Source organism: Oncorhynchus mykiss, chromosome 2, assembly GCF_057628025.1.
Source record: "Oncorhynchus mykiss isolate SJ-2025 chromosome 2, ASM5762802v1, whole genome shotgun sequence".
In the NCBI taxonomy this organism is placed as follows: Eukaryota; Metazoa; Chordata; class Actinopteri; order Salmoniformes; family Salmonidae; genus Oncorhynchus; species Oncorhynchus mykiss.
Window position 1 is genome coordinate 50,108,878 of NC_143023.1, and position 24,057 is coordinate 50,132,934.

The following is a 24,057-nucleotide window of genomic DNA, read 5'->3' on the forward strand; positions in this document are numbered from 1 at the left end:
CTGATTCTAGATCAGCACTCCTACTCTGAAATGCTTGATACATGTGGCCTCTAGTCTGAGCCCAAGCCTGCTCTCAGCTCACAGTGCTGTAGTAAAGGAGACAACTTCCTGTGCCAGCATTATGATAGCTCTTATTGAACTGGCCTAGTGCCAGACCAGCTCCACTGAGGCTTATGGTACTTTTACAACTGTCTAGTCTAGTGCAGTGTCACTGTCTGCTGTTCACGTGTGACCCAACACTAAGTGGCAAAATAGAGCTGAGTGAAGCTTTCTCTGATTGCCTGGATGTCTGTAAGACACCACAACAAACTCAGAGCGCTGTAGAATGGACAACAACAGGGAATTGTGTCATTGTGTCCACGGGAGTCATGCAGTGCATTTGGGTGCCAATAACCTGCAGTGCATGCCAAATCTTTCCGTGACCAACTCTGAACACACACACTCACTCACTGTTTGTTGTGCTTCTCTTGTCCTACAATATCATCGCGTGTATCGACCGATAGTGTGTTTTGTTTTGTTTACTTTCAGATAAGTCTGCTACGGGTCTCTCTCTATAGTTTTCCGACAGAGGTTCTAGAACTTGTTTGTTTCGAAAGAAGTCACTAAAATGAGTGACAGAGAGGAGGGAGGCCGAAGCACGTGCTGTATCACTGGACAGGGGGGAATCTCTCCGCTCTCTTCCCTCACTCCTCTGGAATTTAAAAGTTGCTGGGGTACCAAGGTTCATCCAGCAACCAGCCACATCAATGCTGACTGTTAAACATTTGCACAGCCACCAGCAGCAGGGTAGTTTGCTACATAAACAGTGCTGTTGAGGAATATGGACAGGTACACAGAGTAATACATTACTAAAATAAACAGAGGTGTTTTTGTGTTAGAGTTTAAAAGGAACCAAACATTCAGGATTGACACACAAACAAACCATAGCATCATGGACACTGTGTCTATAGGCATAGTTAAATTGGGTCAAAAAGGATTATGTGAGAAAATATAGCATTTATTCTGCTTTAGAAGGACAGTAAATGCAATACTCTGAAATAAAATGTGCATACAGTATAGGTGGTGTAAATGACTTTGGGACATTTCTTTAGCAAGTCTATTATGATGGAGAGAAACTATTCTTCAGTCTTGGCTGAGCTGAGTACATCATAACGAAATGCTGGACTGAAAAGAAGACCATAACACAATAGCCTTTCTATACTAGAGGGGAACCTCCGAGCAGGGATTCTCAAACTTTTTTGGGCCGAGGACCCCTTTTGTGATAGCAAATTCATCAGGGACCCACTCATAGTTTTACTATAACTTCGGCAGTGTACGGACGGACGAACCAAGTCTCAGGCCCTGGAAGGCCACATTTTAAAAGCGGCTTCTGGGCAAGGCTGATTTTTTTCTCTCGCAATTTTCAAGCTAATTTCATGCAATTTTCAAGCTAATTTAAGCAATTCTACACATTTTGCCATAAGACAGAGAGAAGACTTTGCTAGTCTCTCTTTCTTCTCTCTCTCTCTGTCTATTCATTCTCTCTCGGTCTCTCTTCCTATTTCTTCTCTCTCTCTCTCTGTCTCTCTCGATTTCTTCTTCTCTCTCTCTCTGACACACATACCTACAGCTAAAGCTTAAAAGTGGCTCCAAAGAAACATCCCATGACCGCATGGAACGTTGACACTGACCTTTAACAAGGAGAACGAGGGCAAATGGCAATAACTGTTACGTCTTGAAACACACCTCTGGAGTATCGCAGGTAATTCCACCTGTAATTCCAGGTAAATCCTCTCTTTTTAGCCTGAAGAAGGGAGGGGTGCCTGGCGTCCATAAGAGTAACATAACAGATTTGAGACTGATTCGCAAAAACTTCAGCTCTGTAGTGGAGTGAATGAGAGGCAGTTCTAAACACACCTGTGCCTGTGAGTAGGCCTCCATTCCTGTCCACAGATTCGGCTTTAAGCAAACAACCATTTATAAAGGCTTTATTGTACATTTTATTACCATTCGTTTTTTGAATGATTTGTGAAGCACGCAAGTAGTACATTTGAATAGTTAATGAATGCTCTATGAAGCACTTATGATAAGCAAGTTGGTTCACCTATAATGGAGAAACGTGTTCTTCACAGGAAAGGATCAGCTGTGAGAAATGTGTAGACAGAATCAACTAGATATAATAGGGAATTGTCTTGGCTCTATTCAATCTATTTCCATCTGCTGTGATCAGAGTGTTTCACATCCCTGAGAATACACTTCAGCTTTGAGAAACGAGTCAACTTCTCCAAAGTTGTACTGCTGCTGTTGTTACGTTGAGGTTCCCCTGAAGACTACCATTATTTCTAGTAACATAATGTCACGCCCTGGCCTTAGTATTCTTTGTTTTCTTTATTATTTTGGTTAGGTCAGGGTGTGACATGGGTGATGTATGTGTTTTTGTTCCTGTCTAGGGGTTTTGTATGTCTATGGTTAGTTGCCTGTGTCTGCACTTGTTTATATATAGCTTCACGTTTGTTTTGTTGTTTTGGTAAGTTTGTTAAGTTTCTTCGTTTCATTAAAGAAGATGTATTCTCATCACGTTGAGCCTTGGTCTCATTCATTCAACGAACGTGACACATAAATATCAATGTTGGGGTCAATTCGGAATTTCTACATTTAATTCAATTAAAACAATGAATTGATCCCACACCACAGTAAGCAGAATTTGAATTCAATTTGAATGCAAGGAAGTAGAATTTAATTCCAAGCAATTCAAACCAATTCAACATAAAGCATGAAAATCTCATTAATTTGGCAAATATTTTATCGAAGGGCCACTTATTAATGCAAAGAATACACATACCATTTCAAATATTAGTTTGTTTACAACTCAAATATATCAAACAGTATTTTTCTTTGACATGAGATGTTTGATCTAATGAATTCTGATATTTTTAAATACAGTGCATTCGGAAAGTATTCAGACCGCTTGACTTTTTTCACAGTGTTATGTTACAACCTTATGTTAAAATGTATTAAATCGTTTTTTCCCCGTCATCAATCCACACACAACACCCCATAACGATGAAGCAAAAACGGGTTCAGAAAGTTTTGCAAATGTATAAAAAATCCTAAACTTAAAAATCACATTTACATAAGTATTCAGACCCTTTACTCAGTAATTTGTTGAAGCACCTTTGACAATGATTACAGCTTTGAGTCTTGGGTATGGCGCTAAAAGCTTGGCACACCTGTATTTGGGTAGTTTCTCCCATTCTTCTCTGCAAATCATCTCAAGCTCTGTCAGATTTGATGGAGGGCGTCGCTGCACAGCTATTTTCAAATCAAATCAAATTTTATTTGTCACATACACATGGTTAGCAGATTTTAGCCAGAAGCTAGCCGGGAGCTAGCCAGAAGCTGGTCCAGAAGCTACTCTGAAGCTGGTTCAGAAGCTAGTTAGCTTATTTACTGGCTAATCGTTAGTACTCAGCTAACCACGGTTTGTGGTCATCGGCTGTCCTTTGGCTCGAGAATCTATCGCCAGTTTTGTACGGTGCGGTGCAGCGCAGCGCGGCTCGGAACGGAACATACCGGATTTCGGCCGCTGGCTCTGGACATCCATACCTGGATCTCACAGCTAGCTAGCTGCTATCCATGTGACTATCGGCTTTCGTCGATTCCGGAGCTAAGATCAATTGTTCCGGAGCTAGCCAGCTGAAGATTTCCATCAATCACTCCTGGGCTGCAGTCACCTATCCGGACCCGTTTTGCTGCCTAAGCGGAGCCCCACCGGGCCTTCACAGTTGGACTGCCGACGTTGTCTACCCGAGGGAATTGTCCGGCTGTCTCCTCCGGCGCAACGTTGCCTGGGCGCCCATCTGCGGCCTGCTAGCCGTTGGCTATCTTATTGGCTGCTATCTGAATAGACAATCGGACAATTTTTATTTTATTTTATTTTTATTTATTTATTTATTTTTCTTCTTGGGCCTCTATAACTATATCTATTGTTTTTATTTTTGTTGTTGTTGTGTGATTTGGATTAATCCCCTCTACCACACGGAAACCCACTAATCTACTGACGGAACGCAAGAGTTGGCTAATAACAGACCTCCATGCTATGCTAGCTTGCTCCTATGCTAGCTTGCTACCAATTTAGCTGTCTAAATCGCCGTGACCCCCAACCAACCTCTCCACTCACTGGACCCTTTTGATCACTCGACTGAGCATGCCTCTCCTTAATGTCAATATGCCTTGTCCATTGCTGTTCTGGTTAGTGTTTATTGGATTATTTCACTGTAGAGCCTCTAGTCCTGCTCATTATACCTTATCCAACCTATTAGTTCCACCACCCACACATGCAATGACATCTCCTGGTTTCAATGATGTTTCTAGAGACAATATCTCTCTCTTCATCACTCAATACCTAGGTTTACCTCCACTGTATTCACATCCTACCTTACCTTTGTCTGTACATTATACCTTGATGCTATTTTATCGCCCCCAGAAACCTCCTTTTACTCTCTGTTCCAGACGTTCTAAACGACCAATTCTTATTGCTTTTAGCCGCACCCTTATTCTACTCCTACTCTGTTCCTCTGGCGATGTAGAGGTGAATCCAGGCCCTGCAGTGCCTAGCTCCACTCCTATTCCCCAGGCGCTCTCTTTTGACGACTTCTGTAACCGTAATAGCCTTGGTTTCATGCATGTTAACATTAGAAGCCTCCTCCCTAAGTTTGTTCTATTCACTGCTTTAGCACACTCTGCCAACCCGGATGTTCTAGCTGTGTCTGAATCCTGGCTTAGGAAGACCACCAAAAATTCAGACATTTTAATTCCAAACTACAACATTTTCAGACAAGATAGAACTGCCAAAGGGGGCGGTGTTGCAATCTACTGCAAAGATAGCCTGCAGAGTTCTGTCCTACTATCCAGGTCTGTACCCAAACAATTTGAACTTCTACTTTTAAAAATCCACCTCTCTAAAAACAAGTCTCTCACCGTTGCCGCCTGCTATAGACCACCCTCTGCCCCCAGCTGTGCTCTGGACACCATATGTGAACTGATTGCCCCCCATCTATCTTCAGAGCTTGTGCTGCTAGGCGACCTAAACTGGAACATGCTTAACACCCCAGCCATCCTACAATCTAAACTTGATGCCCTCAACCTCACACAAATTATCAATGAACCTACCAGGTACCTCCCCAAAGCCTTAAACACGGGCACCCTCATAGATATCACATCATCCTAACCAACTTGCCCTCTAAATACACCTCTGCTGTTTTCAACCAAGATCTCAGCGATCACTGCCTCATTGCCTGCATCCGTAATGGGTCAGCGGTCAAACGACCTCCACTCATCACTGTAAAACGCTCCCTGAAACACTTCAGCGAGCAGGCCTTTCTAATCGACCTGGCCGGGGTATCCTGGAAGGATATTGATCTCATCCCGTCAGTAGAGGATGCCTGGAAATTTTTTTTAAATGCCTTCCTAACCATCTTAAATAAACATGCCCCATTCAAGAAATGTAGAACCAGGAACAGATATAGCCCTTGGTTCTCCCCAGACCTGACTGCCCTTAACCAACACAAAAACATCCTATGGCGTTCTGCATTAGCATCGAACAGCCCCCGTGATATGCAGCTGTTCAGGGAAGCTAGAAACCATTATACACAGGCAGTTAGAAAAGCCAAGGCTAGCTTTTTCAAGCAGAAATTTGCTTCCTGCAACACTAACTCAAAAAGGTTCTGGGACACTGTAAAGTCCATGGAGAATAAGAACACCTCCTCCCAGCTGCCCACTGCACTGAAGATAGGAAACACTGTCACCACTGATAAATCCACCATAATTGAGAATTGCAATAAGCATTTTTCTACGGCTGGCCATGCTTTCCACCTGGCTACTCCTACCCCGGTCAACAGCACTGCACCCCCCACAACAACTCGCCCAAGCCTTCCCCATTTCTCCTTCTCCCAAATCTGCTCAGCTGATGTTCTGAATGAGCTGCAAAATCTGGACCCCGACAAATCAGCCGGGCTAGACAATCTGGACCCTTTCTTTCTAAAATTATCTGCCAAAATTGTTGCCACCCCTATTACTAGCCTGTTCAACCTCTCTTTCGTGTCGTCTGAGATTCCCAAAGATTGGAAAGCAGCTGCGGTCATCCCCCTCTTCAAAGGGGGTGACACTCTTGACCCAAACTGCTACAGACCTATATCTATCCTACCATGCCTTTCTAAGGTCTTCGAAAGCCAAGTCAACAAACAGATTACCGACCATTTCGAATCTCACCATACCTTCTCTGCTATGCAATCTGGTTTCAGAGCTGGTCATGGGTGCACCTCAGCCACGCTCAAGGTCCTAAATGATATCTTAACCGCCATCGATAATAAACATTACTGTGCAGCCGTATTCATTGATCTGGCCAAGGCTTTCGACTCTGTCAATCACCACATCCTCATCGGCAGACTCGACAGCCTTGGTTTCTCAAATGATTGCCTCGCCTGGTTCACCAACTACTTCTCTGATAGAGTTCAGTGTGTCAAATCGGAGGGTCTGCTGTCCGGACCTCTGGCAGTCTCTATGGGGGTGCCACAGGGTTCAATTCTTGGACCGACTCTCTTCTCTATATACATCAATGAGGTCGCTCTTGCTGCTGGTGAGTCTCTGATCCACCTCTACACAGACGACACCATTCTGTATACTTCTGGCCCTTCTTTGGACACTGTGTTAACAACCCTCCAGGCAAGCTTCAATGCCATACAACTCTCCTTCCGTGGCCTCCAATTGCTCTTAAATACAAGTAAAACTAAATGCATGCTCTTCAACCGATCGCTACCTGTACCTACCCGCCTGTCCAACATTACTACTCTGGACGGCTCTGACTTAGAATACGTGGACAACTACAAATACTTAGGTGTCTGGTTAGACTGTAAACTCTCCTTCCAGACCCATATCAAACATCTCCAATTCAAAGTTAAATCTAGAATTGGCTTCCTATTTCGCAACAAAGCATCCTTCACTCATGCTTCCAAACATACCCTTGTAAAACTGACCATCCTACCAATCCTCGACTTTGGCGATGTCATTTACAAAATAGCCTCCAATACCCTACTCAACAAATTGGATGCAGTCTATCACAGTGCAATCCGTTTTGTCACCAAAGCCCCATATACTACCCACCATTGCGACCTGTACGCTCTCGTTGGCTGGCCCTCGCTTCATACTCGTCGCCAAACCCACTGGCTCCATGTCATCTACAAGACCCTGCTAGGTAAAGTCCCCCCTTATCTCAGCTCGCTGGTCACCATTTCATCTCCAACCTGTAGCACACGCTCCAGCAGGTATATCTCTCTAGTCACCCCCAAAACCAATTCTTTCTTTGGCCGCCTCTCCTTCCAGTTCTCTGCTGCCAATGACTGGAACGAACTACAAAAATCTCTGAAACTGGAAACACTTATCTCCCTCACTAGCTTTAAGCACCAACTGTCAGAGCAGCTCACAGATTACTGCACCTGTACATAGCCCACCTATAATTTAGCCCAAACAACTACCTCTTTCCCTACTGTATTTTATTTATTTATTTATTTTGCTCCTTTGCACCCCATTATTTTTATTTCTACTTTGCACATTCTCCCATTGCAAATCTACCATTCCAGTGTTTTACTTGCTATATTGTATTTACTTTGCCACCATGGCCTTTTTGCCTTTACCTCCCTTATCTCACCTCATTTGCTCACATCGTATATAGACTTGTTTATACTGTATTATTGACTGTATGTTTGTTTTACTCCATGTGTAACTCTGTGTCGTTGTATGTGTCGAACTGCTTTGCTTTATCTTGGCCAGGTCGCAATTGTAAATGAGAACTTGTTCTCAACTTGCCTACCTGGTTAAATAAAGGTGAAATAAATAAAATAAATAAAAATGTTAATGCGAGTGTAGCGAAATGCTTGTGCTTCTAGTTCCGACAATGCAGTAATAACCAGCAAGTAATCTAACTAACAATTCCAAAACTACTGTCTTATACACAGTGTAAGGGGATAAAGAATATGTACATAAAAATATATATGAATGAGTGATGTTACAGAGCAGCATAGGCAAGTGGCATAGTTAAAGTGGCTAGTGATACATGTATTACATAAGGATGCAATAGATGATATAGAGTACAGTATATACGTATACATATGAGATGAATAATGTAGGGTATGTAAACATTATATTAGGTAGCATTGTTTAAAGTGGCTAGTGATATATTTTACATCATTTCCCATCAATTCCCATTATTAAAGTGGCTGGAGTTGAGTCAGTGTGTTGGCAGCAGCCACTCAATGTTAGTGGTGGCTGTTTAACAGTCTGATGGCCTTGAGATAGAAGCTGTTTTTCAGTCTCTCGGTCCCAGCTTTGATGCACCTGTACTGACCTCGCCTTCTGGATGATAGCGGGGTGAACAGGCAGTGGCTCGGGTGGTTGTTGTCCTTGATGATCTTTTTGGCCTTCCTGTGACATTGGGTGGTGTAGGTGTCCTGGAGGGCAGGTAGTTAGCCCCCGGTGATGCGTTGTGCAGACCTCACCACCCTCTGGAGAGCCTTACGGTTGTGGGCGGAGCAGTTGCCGTACCAGGCGGTGATACAGCCCGACAGGATGCTCTCGATTGTGCATCTGTAGAAGTTTGTGAGTGCTTTTGGTGACAAACCGATTTCTTCAGCCTCCTGAGGTTGAAGAGGCGCTGCTGCGCCTTCTTCACGATGCTGTCTGTGTGAGTTGACCAATTCGGTTTGTCTGTGATGTGTATGCCGAGGAACTTAAAACTTGCTACCCTCTCCACTACTGTTCCATCGATGTGGATAGGGGGGTGTTCCCTCTGCTGTTTCCTGAAGTCCACAATCATCTCCTTAGTTTTGTTGACGTTGAGTGTGAGGTTATTTTCCTGACACCACACTCCGAGGGCCCTCACCTCCTCCCTGTAGGCCGTCTCGTCGTTGTTGGTAATCAAGCCACTGTTGTGTCGTCCGCAAACTTGATGATTGAGTTGGAGGCGTGCGTGGCCACGCAGTCGTGGGTGAACAGGGAGTACAGGAGAGGGCTCAGAACGCACCCTTGTGGGGCCCCAGTGTTGAGGATCAGCGGGGTGGAGATGTTGTTGCCTACCCTCACCACCTGGGGGCGGCCCGTCAGGAAGTCCAGTACCCAGTTGCACAGGGCGGGGTCGAGACCCAGGGTCTCGAGCTTGATGACGAGCTTGGAGGGTACTATGGTGTTGAATGCCGAGCTGTAGTCGATGAACAGCATTCTCACATAGGTATTCCTCTTGTCCAGATGGGTTAGGGCAGTGTGCAGTGTGGTTGAGATTGCATCGTCTGTGGACCTATTTGGGCGGTAAGCAAATTGGAGTGGGTCTAGGGTGTCAGGTAGGGTGGAGGTGATATGGTCCTTGACTAGTCTCTCAAAGCACTTCACGATGACGGAAGTGAGTGCTACGGGGCGGTAGTTGTTTAGCTCAGTTACCTTAGCTTTCTTGGGAACAGGAACAATGGTGGCCCTCTTGAAGCATGTGGGAACAGCAGACTAGTAAAGGGATTGATTGAATATGTCCGTAAACACACCGGCCAGCTGGTCTGCGCATGCTCTGAGGGCGCAGCTGGGGATGCCGTCTGGGCCTGCAGCCTTGCGAGGGTTAACACGTTTAAATGTTTTACTCACCTCGGCTGCATTGAAGGAGAGTCCGCATGTTTTCGTTGCAGGCCGTGTCAGTGGCACTGTATTGTCCTCAAAGCGGGCAAAAAAGTTATTTAGTCTGCCTGGGAGCAAGATATCCTAGTCCGTGACTGGGCTGGTTTTCTTCTTGTAGTCCGTGATTGACTGTAGACCCTGCCACATACCTCTTGTGTCTGAGCCGTTGAATTGAGATTCTACTTTGTCTCTATACTGACGCTTAGCTTGTTTGATAGCCATGCGGAGGGAATAGCTGCACTGTTTGTATTCGGTCATGTTACCAGTCACCTTGCCCTGATTAAAAGCAGTGGTTCGCGCTTTCAGTTTCACGCGAATGCTGCCATCAATCCACGGTTTCTGGTTTGGGAATGTTTTAATCGTTGCTATGGGAACGACATCTTCAACGCACGTTCTAATGAACTCGCACACCGAATCAGCGTATTCGTCAATGTTGTTATCTGACGCAATACGAAACATATCCCAGTCCACGTGATGGAAGCAGTCTTGGAGTGTGGAATCAGCTTGGTCGTACCAGCGTTGGACAGACCTCAGCGTGGGAGCTTCTTGTTTAAGTCTGTAAAGGCAGGGATCAGCAAAATGGAGTCGTGGTCAGCTTTTCCGAAAGGAGGGCGGGGCAGGGCCTTATATGCGTCGCGGAAGTTAGAATAACAATGATCCAAGGTTTTTCCAGCCCTGGTTGCGCAATCGATATGCTGATACAATTTAGGGAGTCTTGTTTTCAGATTAGCCTTGTTAAAATCCCCAGCTACAATGAATGCAGCCTCAGGATGTATGGATTCCAGTTTGCAAAGAGTCAAATAAAGTTTGTCCAGAGTCATCGATGTGTCTGCTTGGGGGGGAATATATACGGCTGTGATTATAATCGGAGAGAATTCTCTTGGTAGATAATGCGGTCGACATTTGATTGTGAGGAATTCTAAATCAGGTGAACAGAAGGATTTGAGTTCCTGTATGTTTCTGTGATCACACCACGTCTCATTAGCCATAAGGCATACGCCCCCGCCACTCTTCTTACCAGAAAGATGTTTGTTTCTGTCGGCGCGATGCGTGGAGAAACCCGCTGGCTGCACCGCCTCCGATAGCGTCTCTCCAGTGAGCCATGTTTCCGTGAAGCAAAGAACGTTACAGTCTCTGATGTCCCTCTAGAATGCTACCCTTGCTCGGATTTCATCAACCTTGTTGTCAAGAGACTGGATATTGGCGAGAAGAATGCTAGGGAGTGGTGCACGATGTGCCCGTCTCTGGAGTCTGACCAGAAGACCGCCTCGTTTCCCTCTTTTACGGAGTTGTTTTTTTGGGTCGCCGGCTGGGATCCATTCCGTTGTCCTGGTTGAAAGGCAGAACACAGGATCCGCTTCGCGAAAATCATATTCTTGGTCGTACTGATGGTGAGTTGACGCTGATCTTATATTCAGTAGTTCTTCTCGACTGTATGTAATGAAACCTAAGATGACCTGGGGTACTAATGTAAGAAATAACACGTAAAAAAACAAAAAACTGCATAGTTTCCTAGGAACGCGAAGCAAGGCGGCCATCTCTGTCGGCGCCGGAAGTCACTATTTTCAGGTCTCTCCAGATATGTTCGATCGGGTTCAAGGTCTCTCCAGAGATGTTCGATCGAACATCTCCAGAGATGTTCGATCGGGTTCAAGTCCGGGATCTGGCTGGGCCACTCAAGGACATTCAGAGACTTGTCTCGAAGCCACCCCTGCATTGTCTTAGCTGTGTGCATAGGTCGTTGTCCTGTTGGAAGGTGAACCTTCGCCTCAGTCTGAGGTCCTGAGCACTATGGAGCGGGTTTCATCTAGGATCTCTCTATTATTTGCTCCATTCATCTTTCCCTCGAACCTGACTAGTCTCCCAGTCCCTGCTGCTGAAAAACCTCCCCACAGCATGATGCTGCCACCACCATGCTTCACCATAGGGATGGGGCCAAGTTTCATCCAGATGTGACGCTTGGCATTCTCTGGTCTGATAGTTTAATCAGACCAGAGAATCTTATTTCTCATGGTCCACGAGTCCTTTAGGTGCCACTGTGTTCTTGGGGACCTTCAACGCTGCAGAAATGTTTTGGTACCTTTCTCCAGATCTGTGCCTGAACACAATCCTGTCTCAGCGCTCTACGGACAATTCCTTTAACCTCATGGCTTGGTTTTTGCTCTGACATGCACTGTCAACTGTGAGACCTTATATAGACAGGTGGATTCCAATCAAGTTGTAGAATCATCTCAAGGATGATCAATGGAAACAGGATGCACCTGAGCTCAATTTCGAGTCTCATCGCAAAAGGTCTGCACTTATGTAAATAAGATATTTCTGTTTTTCATTTGTAATAAATTTGCGAACATTTCTAAAAACCTGTTTTCGCTTTGTCATAATCGGGTATTTGGTGAAGATTGATAAGGGAAAACATTAATTGAATCCATTTTAGAATAACGTATACATATGTAACGTATATATTTCAAAATAAGTAAGGAATTATCAACTATTATAGACAACTGAACCCTCAACATGACCACTTTAATTATTTCAAATTGTTTTAGGAGAATGACTTTTAAAAATGACCTTATACTACATGTCAAAATAAACATTACTATGGCGATAAGTCATTTGAATTTCATTGAATTTAATTGAATAAAACATGTAACTTCTCTTATATGTAAAGTCCCCTGTTTTGGGTTCTGGTACCGGTTCCGATAGAGATTTTCACTTTAAAATGTATATTTGGACACCATAGTTCGAAATTGATTGCATTGAGGGGTAGCCCTGATTCTCACAGACACAGGAGTATGTCTTCTGCCTATGTGAAGCAGGATGTGAAATCTGACACTACTTGAAGCTGGGATGTCCCTCGTACCATTTCATTCGCTCTTCCGACTGTCCCATCAACTCCTGGATGAAATCTACGTCACAGCCACTAAAAACATATATGCCTGGAATCCGTACACCGTAGCGCAGCAGGCTAGAATGGTTTCGTCGCTGTAGCTCATTCAGAGATGGATTTCATGTCAGTAATCTAAAATAATTCATTGATTTTAAACAAAAAAACACTTTCTGTTTGTCATAGACGGAAGAGATTAATATGAAATGAAAGATGAGATCCGGCCGAGTGGCGCAGCGGTGTAAGGCACTGCTTCGCAGTGCTAGAGGCGTCACTACAGACCCGGGTTCGGTCCAGGGCTGTATCACAACCGGAAGTGATCGGGAGTCCCATGGGGCAGCGCACAATTGGCCCAGCATCGGGGAAGGGTTTGGCCGGGGGGGCTTTACTTGGCTCATCATGCTCTAGCAACTCCTTGTGGTGGGCTGGGTGCCTGCAGGCTGACCTCAGTCGTCAGTTGAATGGTGTTTCCTCCGACACATTGGTGTCGGTGCGCCTGGCTTCCGGGTTAGGCGGGCGGGTGTTAAGAAGGGCAGTTTGGCGGGTCATGTTTCGGAGGACGCATGACTCGACCTTCGCCACCCGAGCCAGTTGGGGAGTTGCAGTGATGAGACAAGATCGAAATTGGGGAGAAAAAGGGGGTAAAAATATATATATATATTTAAAAAAAGATTACTTAGATATCTGTGAGACGTTGACAGCAATGGGGGCAGATGTTTGAATCAAGAGAGAACTTTAGAAAATATGCACATTTTCTCTAACGCTAAATATACAAATATGTATTTTACAGTTATAAAGAAGGTGAAATCTTATAGTTAGTTGTTTTATAAATTCAATATACTAAAAAGATATGAGTCATTTCAAGCCTTATTCATACAGTTTTGTTGAATAGGAAATAAATAATATTTGTATCATATTTGTACTTGAGCTTTTGTCCTCAAAAGTGACTATACCTCAGCAATTTATAACAATTTTTACCAGAAAGGTGAGATTTTAACCTTTCTTGGAGTATGCAGGATTACTATTTATTGTTTATGGCCCTCTCATGATAAATAATTACTTTTGGGGATTACGTAGATTACATTTTCAATTACATTTAATTACATTTACGAGGTTTTAATTCAAATTACGTTTCCTGTGGGGTGTGGCCAATTCAAATTCAAGAACTGAAAAAAAAGAGCAAATTGCAACTCAATTCAGAATTACAATGTGATTATCATATATGCCATTAAGCAGATTTTTTTATCCAAAGTGACTTACATGCATGCATCATATTTTTACGTATGGGTGGTCTGGAAATCAAACCCACTCTCTTGCTGTTGCAAGCGCCGTGCTTTACCAACTAAGCTAAAGATGACCATCTAGCTAACCATCATGGTAAACCAGAGCATAAAGCAGGAAGAATGCTATTGATCCCTGGTCAGGCTGGTCTAATCTGCACCTCTGAATCTGTGATTCCTAGTAGCAGTCACCAGACACACTGAGGCCCCACAAGACTTAATACGTCAAACTGATCATTAAATCACAAGACAAACTGTGACCTCACAGCCTAGTGTGAGTGTACGGGGCATGTTAGCAGGACTTGCATTACAGGGAGGTCAGATGACTTCGCTCAGATTAACGTGACGGCATGGTAAAATTTTAGGTGCTGCTTTAGGTCTCCATGCTGGTGTACCCTGGTAGCCTAACGGTTAGAGTGGTTGGTCCCATAACTGAAAGATTGCTAGATTGAATCCCTAAACTGACTAGATGAAAAGTCTGTTGATCTGCCCTTGAGCAAGGAAGGCATTTAACCATAATTGCTCCAGGGTTGCTGCCAAAAATGGCTGGTCCCTGGTTTTGACCCCACTATCTGTGGGTGTATTTGGGGGAGTAGGATACGTTAAAAAAAATACACTACACACTTGTACATGTGTCAAAGTCATTCTGCTGAGTGTCTGTGGATTTTTGTTCCTCCCTTGTACTTGATTGATAAATTAAGGTCACTAATTAGCTGTATCGTCCTGACCTTCATCAGAGGAATGGACAGAATATCATCAGATCGCAGGCACCACACTCAGCTTGACAGACACAGGAACCTGGAGCAGGCAGCCGGTCAGAGATGAGAGGAATGTCGTTTCTTACAATATCAGTGTTCAAATGAAAGCCAGGTTTGATCATTTTTATCACTTTATCACAGAGAAGTTCAACATGAAAGACTTACGAATGCATTTTTGGTTGCGGGTTAGGCTAGTCTTTTATTGTTTTATGCATGGCTTTCTCCAAATCAAACTGTGAATGTGACAGAGTTCCATCTCAAAAGGTGGTTTTAATAGCCTAAAAACGTAAGGTAGCAATGGGACTAATAACTAGAGAGAACAAACCATATCAATAGCCTATAGAAACATTTAATGACAAGTTTAATCAAGTTTAGGCGTAATAATGACCCATACGGGCTGGGAAAATCCATTCACGCAAGGTTGAAAACTAAATGGCCAATAATCTATCCTCCTACTAGGCCTATCATAAAATCTTAAATTAAAGTTAAAGTTATTAACAGTATCTTATTTCCCAAATATTATATCCTAAGGTGTTAAGAAAAAAAGGTCTATAGCCTAAGCCTGAGCATAGACTATTCTCAATTGTGAATGAACATGTGAATAGACAACATCGCTTTCATGCATTTGATTTATCAAGCTAGAATTTTGTTTTGATGACACTTTGACGTTTTAAATGTTTTAAAGTCAGTGTGTTGGTTTGATTCTGGATGGCCAGATAGTTAGCAAAAATGACAAGAAACTGCCATGTGAGGAATTGTAAGTGACTTGTTTAAGCTAGTTTTATCGTGTTCTTGATTCCATGTCTTTTGAGGTGTTTTGACTGATTTCATGTCATTGCTAATACGGCTCAAATTTGCCATATAGCTAACAGTTACAATGTATTTGAGAGACACAAGTGCAAATTGTGTAAATGCATTTATGTTTTCAATAAACATTGGCGATGAAACATAGTTTACAGGTTGTCAACAATTTAAGCCAGCCCTGTCCAAAACATATTTGCGCGCACACGTTGGTTTCATTGCTAAACAACCAACCTGTCTATGGTGTTTGTATTGCAAACTAGTGAGAAGAAATGTGCCATATACAGTGCATTCAGAAATTATTCGGACACCTGACTTTCTCCACATTTGGTTACGTTACAACCTTATTTTAAAATTGTTTAAATTAATATTTTCCCTCATCAATCTACACACAATACCCCATGATGACAAAGAAAAACGACTTAATGACATAGTGAAAACAGGTTTTTAGAATGTTTGCAAATGTATTACAAATAAAAAACAGAAAGAACTTATTTACATAAATATTCAGACCCTTTGCTATGAGATTCGAATTGAGCTCAGGGGAATACTGTTTCCAATGTCCCTAGAGGTCTGAGACAGGATTGTGTGGAGGCACAGATCTGGGGAAGGGTACCAAAACATTTCTGCAGCATTGAAGGTCCCCGAGAACACAGTGGCCTCTATCATTCTTAAATGGAAAAGGTTTGGAACCACCAAGACTCTTCCTAGAGCTGGCTTCCCAGCCAACCTGAACAATCGGGGGAGAAGGGCCTTGGTCGGGGAGGTGACCAAGAACCTGATGGTCACTTTGATAGAGCTCTAGAGTTCCTCTGTGGAGATCGGATAACCTTCCAGAAGGACAACCATCTCTGCAGCACTCCACCAATCAGGCCTTTATGGTAGAGTGGCCAGACAAAAGCAACTCCTCAGTAAAAGGCACATGACAACTTGCTTGGAGTTTGCCAAAAGGTACCTAAAGCACTCTCAGACCTTGAGAAACAAGATAATCTGGTCTGATGAAGACAAGATTGAACACCTTGGCCTGAATGCCAAGCGTCACGTCTGGAGGAAACCTGGCACCATCCCTACGATTAAGCATGGTGGTGGCAGCATCATGCTGTGGGGATGTTTTTCAGTGTCAGGGACTGGGAGACTAATCAGGATCGAGGGAAAGATGAACGGAGCAAAGAATGTAGCTAACCTGCACAAGAGCGCTCAGAACCTTAGATTGGGGTGAAAGTTCACCTTCCAAAAGGACAATGACCCTAAGCACACAGACAAGACAACGCAGGAGTGGCTTTGGGACAAGTCTCTAAATGTCGTTGAGTGGCCCAGCCAGAGCCCGGACTTGAAACCGATCGAACATCTCTGGAGAGAGCCGAAAATAGCTGTGCAGCAACACTCCCCATCCAACCTGGCAGAGCTTGAGAGAATCTACAGAGAAGAGTGGGAGAAGCTCCCCAAATACAGGTGATTTGTTTAGAATTCAAGGCTGCATGGCTCCCACAGCATTCAGCAGCGATACGCCATCCCATCTGGTTTGCGCTTACTGGGACTATCATTTGTTTTTCAACAAATGACCCAATGGATAACTTATTTGTATTGCTTTTAATCCTTTTTAAATGAATTTATCTTATTAACACTTTGTTCTAGCTAGCTATTTGTGTAGGTAGCTATCAAGTAAACCCAATGATAATAGTAACAATGACCCAAAACACACTTCCAGGCTGTGTAAGTGCTATTTGACCAAAAAGGAGAGTGACTGAGTGCTGCATCAGATGACCTGGCTTCCACTATCACCCGACCTCAACCCAATTGATATGGTTTGGGATTAGTTGGACCGCAGAGTGGAGGAAAAGCAGCCAACAAGTGCTCAGCATATGTGGGAACTCCGTCAAGACTGTTGGAAAAGCATTCCAGGTGAAGCTGGTTGAGAGAATGCCAAGAGTGTGCAAAGCTGTCATTAAGGCAAAGGGTGGCTACTTTGAAGAATCTCAAATATAAAATATATTGTGATTTGTTTAACACTTTTTTGCTTACTACATGATCCCATATGTTATTTAATAGTGTTGGTGTCTTCACTATTATTATACAACGTAGAAAATAGTAACAATTTAGAAGAAAAAAAAATGTGTAGGTGTGTCCCAACTTTTGATGGGTACTGTATGTAAATGTGTTATTTCGGGGGTTTATACATTTGCAGAAATTTCTAAAGACCTGTTTTTGCTTTGTCATTATGGGGTATTGTGATGTCATCATGGGGTATTGTGTGTAGATCGATGAAAAAAAAACGATTTAATCAATTTTAGAATGAGGCTGTAACGTAACAAAATGTGGAAAAAGTCAAGGGGTCTGAATATTTTCTGAATGCACTGTATTGGCTCCATTATTCTATGGCTGAGCTGAGTTGAGCAGTGTGTCCTTTTGTTGGATGACATGAAATATGCCGCCATCAGAGGCTATTTCTTGTATAGCTTGATATTTACATTTGGTATATACATTTGGTGAAAATTGTTTGTCAAATTCGGTGAATAGCCTATGTCACTCTGGTTGTTGGAGTTATATGTTGTATGGTGAACTTGGGCTTCATCAAGGTTTATTTGTGAGTAAATCTGGCTTTGATAAAATAGACAATGCCTAACCAGCCACCGATCGCACCGTACTCACTGGGTGAGACCACAGCACCATGTACATGCAACAGGTGGGGGGAATATCAGCCGTCCTTCATAATTATACACAATTTGGTTATTGTCTTTTATCACTGCTCCGTGATCCCCAGATACTTCTATCTATCCATGACGCTGCACTGCAGGACATTGTGGCACACAGTGAATTAATGAAGTGGGACATTCTTGGCATTAAATCTCGTAATTGTATTGACTTGAAAAATTAAACAGGGTTTACTACAAAACGAGTTGGTTATAAAATAGGCCTACATAATGTTATATAGATATCACGTAAGAACTGATAAGTATTGCTTACCTTCCAACCTGCTGAGCTATTACTGTCTCCTTTATCCTTAAAATATGGCACGCTCTTCACCATCCAGTCATAGATCTGAGACAAGGTGAGTCGCTTCTCCAGTGAGCTCTCTATCGCCTTGGTGATGAGGTCCGCGTAGGACATATTCCCCCACGCGTTCCGACGCGACGAGCTGCTTTTCCTCTGCACGGCTGCGGCGGCGGCCACCGAATTCGACCCGTTGGGGGATGAGACCGGGGGCACCTGTTGCTGGTGCGGCAGCTGAGGACACGGGTGCTGCTGATGATGCTGTAACTGCTGTGGATGTTGTTTCTCCTGCTGCGGGTGTATGCAGTTCCCCTGGCACTGAAAATCATTGCACAAAACAAGCGGTTTCTGATCCTCCGGGTAGTCCTCTGACTCTTCTAAAAAACTGAGGTTACTGATGTATTCGACAGGCTCCTGTTTGACTGAAGGCGCCGGTGAAGATGTGTTTGAGCAGGCGGGTTCGATGAACTCTGGTCGAGGCAGAGGCCAGGTGCATGACCGGGGCCTCGAGAGTGGCTCGAAATCCGGGTCTATATCAACCAACTGTTGCGGCAGCGGTAAATCTGCCATCTCTAAAGTAAACGGACAAATAGCTCAACTGTCACATAAAGACACTCAATGAATCGTCCAGTCCAGGCACCAAATGTAAAAGTGTAAAAAGCGTCGTCACTTCTTCATGAACTCTGATAGAGGGCACTAGTTGAAAACCGTCTGTTTGCGATGATGGAATAAAAAAATACAACTCACTCTGGATGTCCTTTATCTAAAACTGCGCGGTTACAGGCAAAGTGTATCTGTGTTCTGTTCGTAGTGTCTATAGCGCCTGACTGTCGTTGTCTACTGTCAATCACAGATCTATTACGTTCGTAAATCCTACGAAGTCAACTGGTAACACCCACTAAGACCTTGAGTGACAGTCAGCGGCCACCAATGGTATGTGTATAAGGTAAACAGGACTTGGTTTTGACATAATACATGTTTCTGTTCTTATTCTAACGTGAACAATATTTCCCACCCTGAAAACGGGGGCCAGAGCAATGAGTTAAAACGTTTAAACATGGAAAATGTTGAAGGAAGTGCAAGCGGGTCAGAGCATTGTGTTTTCGAGTTATGTCTGTTAAAACATTTGTTGGCTACTTCTTAGGGGAAAGTTGTCTGGCGTGTCAATGTTAAGTATAGGCCTAAGATACTTTATATAATGTTGGACAAGCCTTGGATTTATAAAATAATTAATAACGTCTATATACTATTAACTGTTATATTTTCTTTATTATACATAGCTTATAAATGTAATAAACATTTTATAGAATGGTGTATATATGATAAACAGTTATAACACATAGCATGGCTGGCTCTATCCTTTTTGGGGGCCCTAAGTGAGATTTGGTTTGGGTGGAGAGAAATATTGGCAATTTTACAGTACATATTCTGCAATTCTACACATTTTGCTGTGGGGTGGAGAGACGTTTTTGCCGTTTTACAGTTCATTTCCTGAAATTCTACATATTTTGCAATGACTTATGGCAGGGGTTCTCAAAGTTTTTGAGGCCGGGGACCCATTTTGTGATAGCAAATTCATCAGGGATCCTCTAACTTGAGTGAGATAAGAATCGCATACAAGGAGTTTTACTATGTCTTCGGCAGTGCATGGCCGGACGAACCAGTTCCTTGGACCAGGAAAGGAAGATTTTAAAAGCCCACCTCTTGGCATAAGAGAGAAAATGTTGCCGTTTTCAAACTAATTTCCTGAAATTTTACAAGCCTCTGTTTTAGTAAAAAGCTGAGGGATGGGCCTGGAGGATCATAAACACTCTCAAATTCATAAACAGAACGATGGACTGACCATCCCACGATAGCAAAATTATATTTTTGAACAATGTTCTTGAGCCTATACAGTGTTTTTTTACATTTACAAGCTTACAATTTGGGTTCTAATGGGGTACTATAGTTGAACTACGCTCATGAGGCAACTCAGGATTTTAGCTTTACATTACAGTGCATTAATGGGTTAAGAACATAAACTGTATATATAAAATATAATACAATGTAATATTATTTAACACCCTCTAAACTTATTCCACGGATAGCTTGGCCAAAATGTGTATAATCTGTTGTTGTTCGATATATTCATAAAAAAAGAGAAATGTACACATTTTTAAAAAGCCTATGTACAGAATATACAGTTGAAATCAGAAGATTACATACACCTTAGCCAAATACATATAAACTCAGTTTTTCACAACTCCTGACATGTAATCCTAGTAAACATTCCCTGTCTTAGGTCAGTTAGGATCACCACTTTATTTAAGAATGTGAAATGGCAGAAAAATAGTAGAGAAAATGATTTATTTCAGCTTGTATTTTTTTCATCACATTCGCAGAAGTTTGCATACACTCAATTAGTATTTGAGTAAATTGCTAAATTTACCTCAAACGTTTTGAGTAGCCTTCCACAAGCTTTCCACAATAACTTGGGGACATTTTGGCCCATTCCTCCTGACAGAGCTGGTGTAACTGAGTCAGATTTGTAGGCCTCCTTGCTCGCACACGCATTTTCCGTTCTGCCCATACATTTTCTATAGGGTTGAGGTCAGGGCTATGTGATGGCCACTAATATACCTTGACTTTGTTGTCCTTGAGCCATTTTGCCACAACTTTGGAAGTATGCTTGGGGTCATTGTCCATTTGGAAGACCCATTTACGACCAAGCTTTAACTTCCTGATTGATGTCTTGAGATGTTTCTTCAATATATCCACATAATTTTGCTCCCTCATGATGCCATCTATTTTGTGAAGTGCACCAGTCCCTCCTGCAGCAAAGCACCCCCACAACATGATGCTGGCACCCCCGTAATTCATGGTTGGGATGGTGTTCTTCGGCTTGCAAGCCTCACCCATTGTCCTACAAACATAACAATGGTCATTATGGCCAAACAGTTCTATTTTTGTTTCATCAGACCAGAGGACATTTCTCCAAAAAGTATGATTTATGTCCTCATGTGCAGTTGCAAACCGTAGTCTGGCTTTTTTTATGGCAGTTTTGGAGCAGTGGCTTCTTCCTTCCTGAGCGGCCTTTCAGGTTATGTCGATATAGGACTTGTTTTTACTGTGGATATAGATAATTTTGTACCTGTTTCCTCCAGCATCTTCACAAGGTCCTTTGCTGTTGTTCTGGGATTGATTTGCACTTTTCACACCAAAGTACGTTCATCTCTAGGAGACAGAACGCGTCTCCTTCCTAAGCGGTATAATGGCTGCGTGGTTCCATGGTGTTTAAACTTGCGTGCTATTGTTTGTACAGATGAACGTGGTACCTTCAGGTGTTTGGAAATTGCTCCCAAGGATGAACCAGATTGGTCGAGGTCTACAATTTATTTTCTGAAGTCTTGGCTTATTTCTTTGATGTTCCCATGATGTCACGCAAAGAGGCACTGAGTTTGAAGGTAGGCCTCTAAATACATCCACAGGTACACCTCCAATTGACTCAAATTATGTCAATTAGCCTATCAGAGGCTTCTAAAGCCATGACATCATCATCTGGAATTTTCCAAGCTGTTTAAAGGCACAGTCAACTTAGTGAATGTAAACTTCTGATCCACTGGAATTCTGATACAGTACATTATAAGTGAAATAATCTGTCTGTGGACACCAAGAAACTTGAAACTTTCGAACCACTCCACTTCAGTCCCGTCGATGTTAATGGGGGCCTGTTCAGCCCTCCTTTTCCTATAGTCGATCAGCTCCTTTGTCTTGCTCACATTGAGAGAGAGGTTGTTGTCCTGACACCACACTGCCAGATCTCTGACCTCCTCCCTATAGGCTGTCTCGTCGTTTTTGGTGATCAGGTCTACTGTTGTGTTGTCAGCAAATGTAATAATGTAATAATGATGTTGGAGTCGTGTTTGGCCACGCATTAGTGGGTGAACAGGGGGTACAGGAGGGGACTAAGCACGGAGCCCTAAGGAGCCCCCGTGTTGAGGATCAGCGTGGCAGATGTGTTGTTGTCTACTCTTACCACCTGGGGTCGGACCGTCAGGAAATCCAGGATCCAGTTGCAGAGAGAGGTGTTTAGTCCCAGGGTCCTTAGCTTAGTCATGAGCTTTGTGGGCACTATGGTGTTGAACGCTGAGCTGTAGTCAATGAATAGCATTCTCGCATAAGTGTTCCTTTTGTCCAGGTGGGAAAGGGAAGTATGGAGTGCGATTTAGATTGCATCACCTGTGGATTTGTTGGGGGGGGGGATGTGAATTGGAGTGGGTCTAGGGTTTCTGGCATGATGGTGTGATCAACCTTTCAAACCTTTCTCTTTCTTGGGCACAGTGACTATGGTGGTCTGTTTGAAAAATTTGGGTATTACAGACTTGGCCAGGGAGAGGTTGAAAATGTCAGTAAAGACACTTGGTCCACGCATTCCTTGAGTACACCTCCTGGTAATCCAGCTTTGTGAATATTGACCTGTTTAAAGGTTTTGCTCACATCAGCTAGGGAGAGCGTGATCACACAGTCATCCAGAACAGCTCTCATACATTTTTCAGTGTTGCTGGCCTCGAAGCGAGCGCGAAAGGCATTTAGCTCGTCTGGTAGACTCGCGTCAATGGGAAGCTCTCGGCTGGGTTACCCTTTGTATTCCATAATAGTTTTCAAGCCCTGCCGCATCCGACAAGCATCAGAGCCGGTGTAGTAGGATTCAATCTTAGTCCTGTACTGACGCTTTGCCTGTTTGATGGTTCGTCTGAAGGCATAGTGGGATTTCTTATAAGCGTCCGGATTAGTGTCCCGCTCCTTGAAAGTGGCAGCTTTAGCCCGGTGCAGATGTTGTTTCCCAACCATGGCATCTGGTTGGGAAATGTACATACGGTCACTGTGGGGACGACGTCGTCGATGCACTTATTGATGAAGCCGATGACTGAGGTGGTATACTCCTCAATGCCACTGGATTAACCCCGGAACATATTCCAGTCTGTGCTAGCAAAACAGTCCTGTAGCGTAGCATCCGCGTCATCTGACCACTTATGTATTGAGCGAGTCACTGGTACTTTAGTTTTTGCTTGTAAACAAGAATCAGGAGGAGAGAATTATGGTCAGATTTGCCAAATGGAGGGCAAGGGAGAGCTTTGTATAAGTCTTTGTGTGTGGAGTAAAGGTGGTCTAGAGTTGTTTTCCTCTGGTTGCACGTGACATGCTGGTAGATATTAGGTAAAACAGATTTAATAAGTTTTCCTTTGTTAATGTCCCTGGCCACTAGGAACGCTACTTCTGGAATAGCATTTTCTTGTTTGCTTATGGCTTTATACAGCTCATTGATTGCGGTCTTCGGTTTGTGCAAGCATCGGTTTGTGGTGGTAAATAGACAGTTACGAATAATATAGATGATAACTTTCTTACTTCTTTAATAATAGACATTTGCGCACCAGCAGTTATTGACAGATAGACACACACCCCTGCCCCTCGTCTTACCAGATGTAGCTGCTCTGTCCTTACCAAAACACTGAGAAGCCAGCCAGCTCTATATTATTTGTGTTGTCATTCAGCCAAGTCTCAGTGAAAAGATATTCAAGTTTTTAATGCCCCGTTGGTAGGATAGTCTTAACTTCTCTAGGGTAGGGGGCAGCATTTGGAATTTTGGATGAAAAGTGTGTCCAAATTAAATGGC

General features: G+C 43.3%; 1 protein-coding gene across 2 annotated transcripts in view; it reads right to left on the reverse strand.

The window, feature by feature from the left end:
• The window catches only part of LOC110490984 (forkhead box protein O1-A), an 80,701-nt gene extending 61,413 nt beyond the window's left edge, over positions 1 to 19,288 (reverse strand). For both annotated transcript variants that reach the window (XM_021564373.3, XM_021564372.3), the window contains exon 1: positions 18,378 to 19,288. In XM_021564373.3, coding sequence (XP_021420048.3) covers positions 18,378 to 18,974 — 597 coding nt within the window. In that variant the 5' untranslated portion in view covers positions 18,975 to 19,288. The remainder of the gene's footprint in view (positions 1 to 18,377) is intronic.
• Positions 19,289 to 24,057: the final 4,769 nt, after the last annotated feature.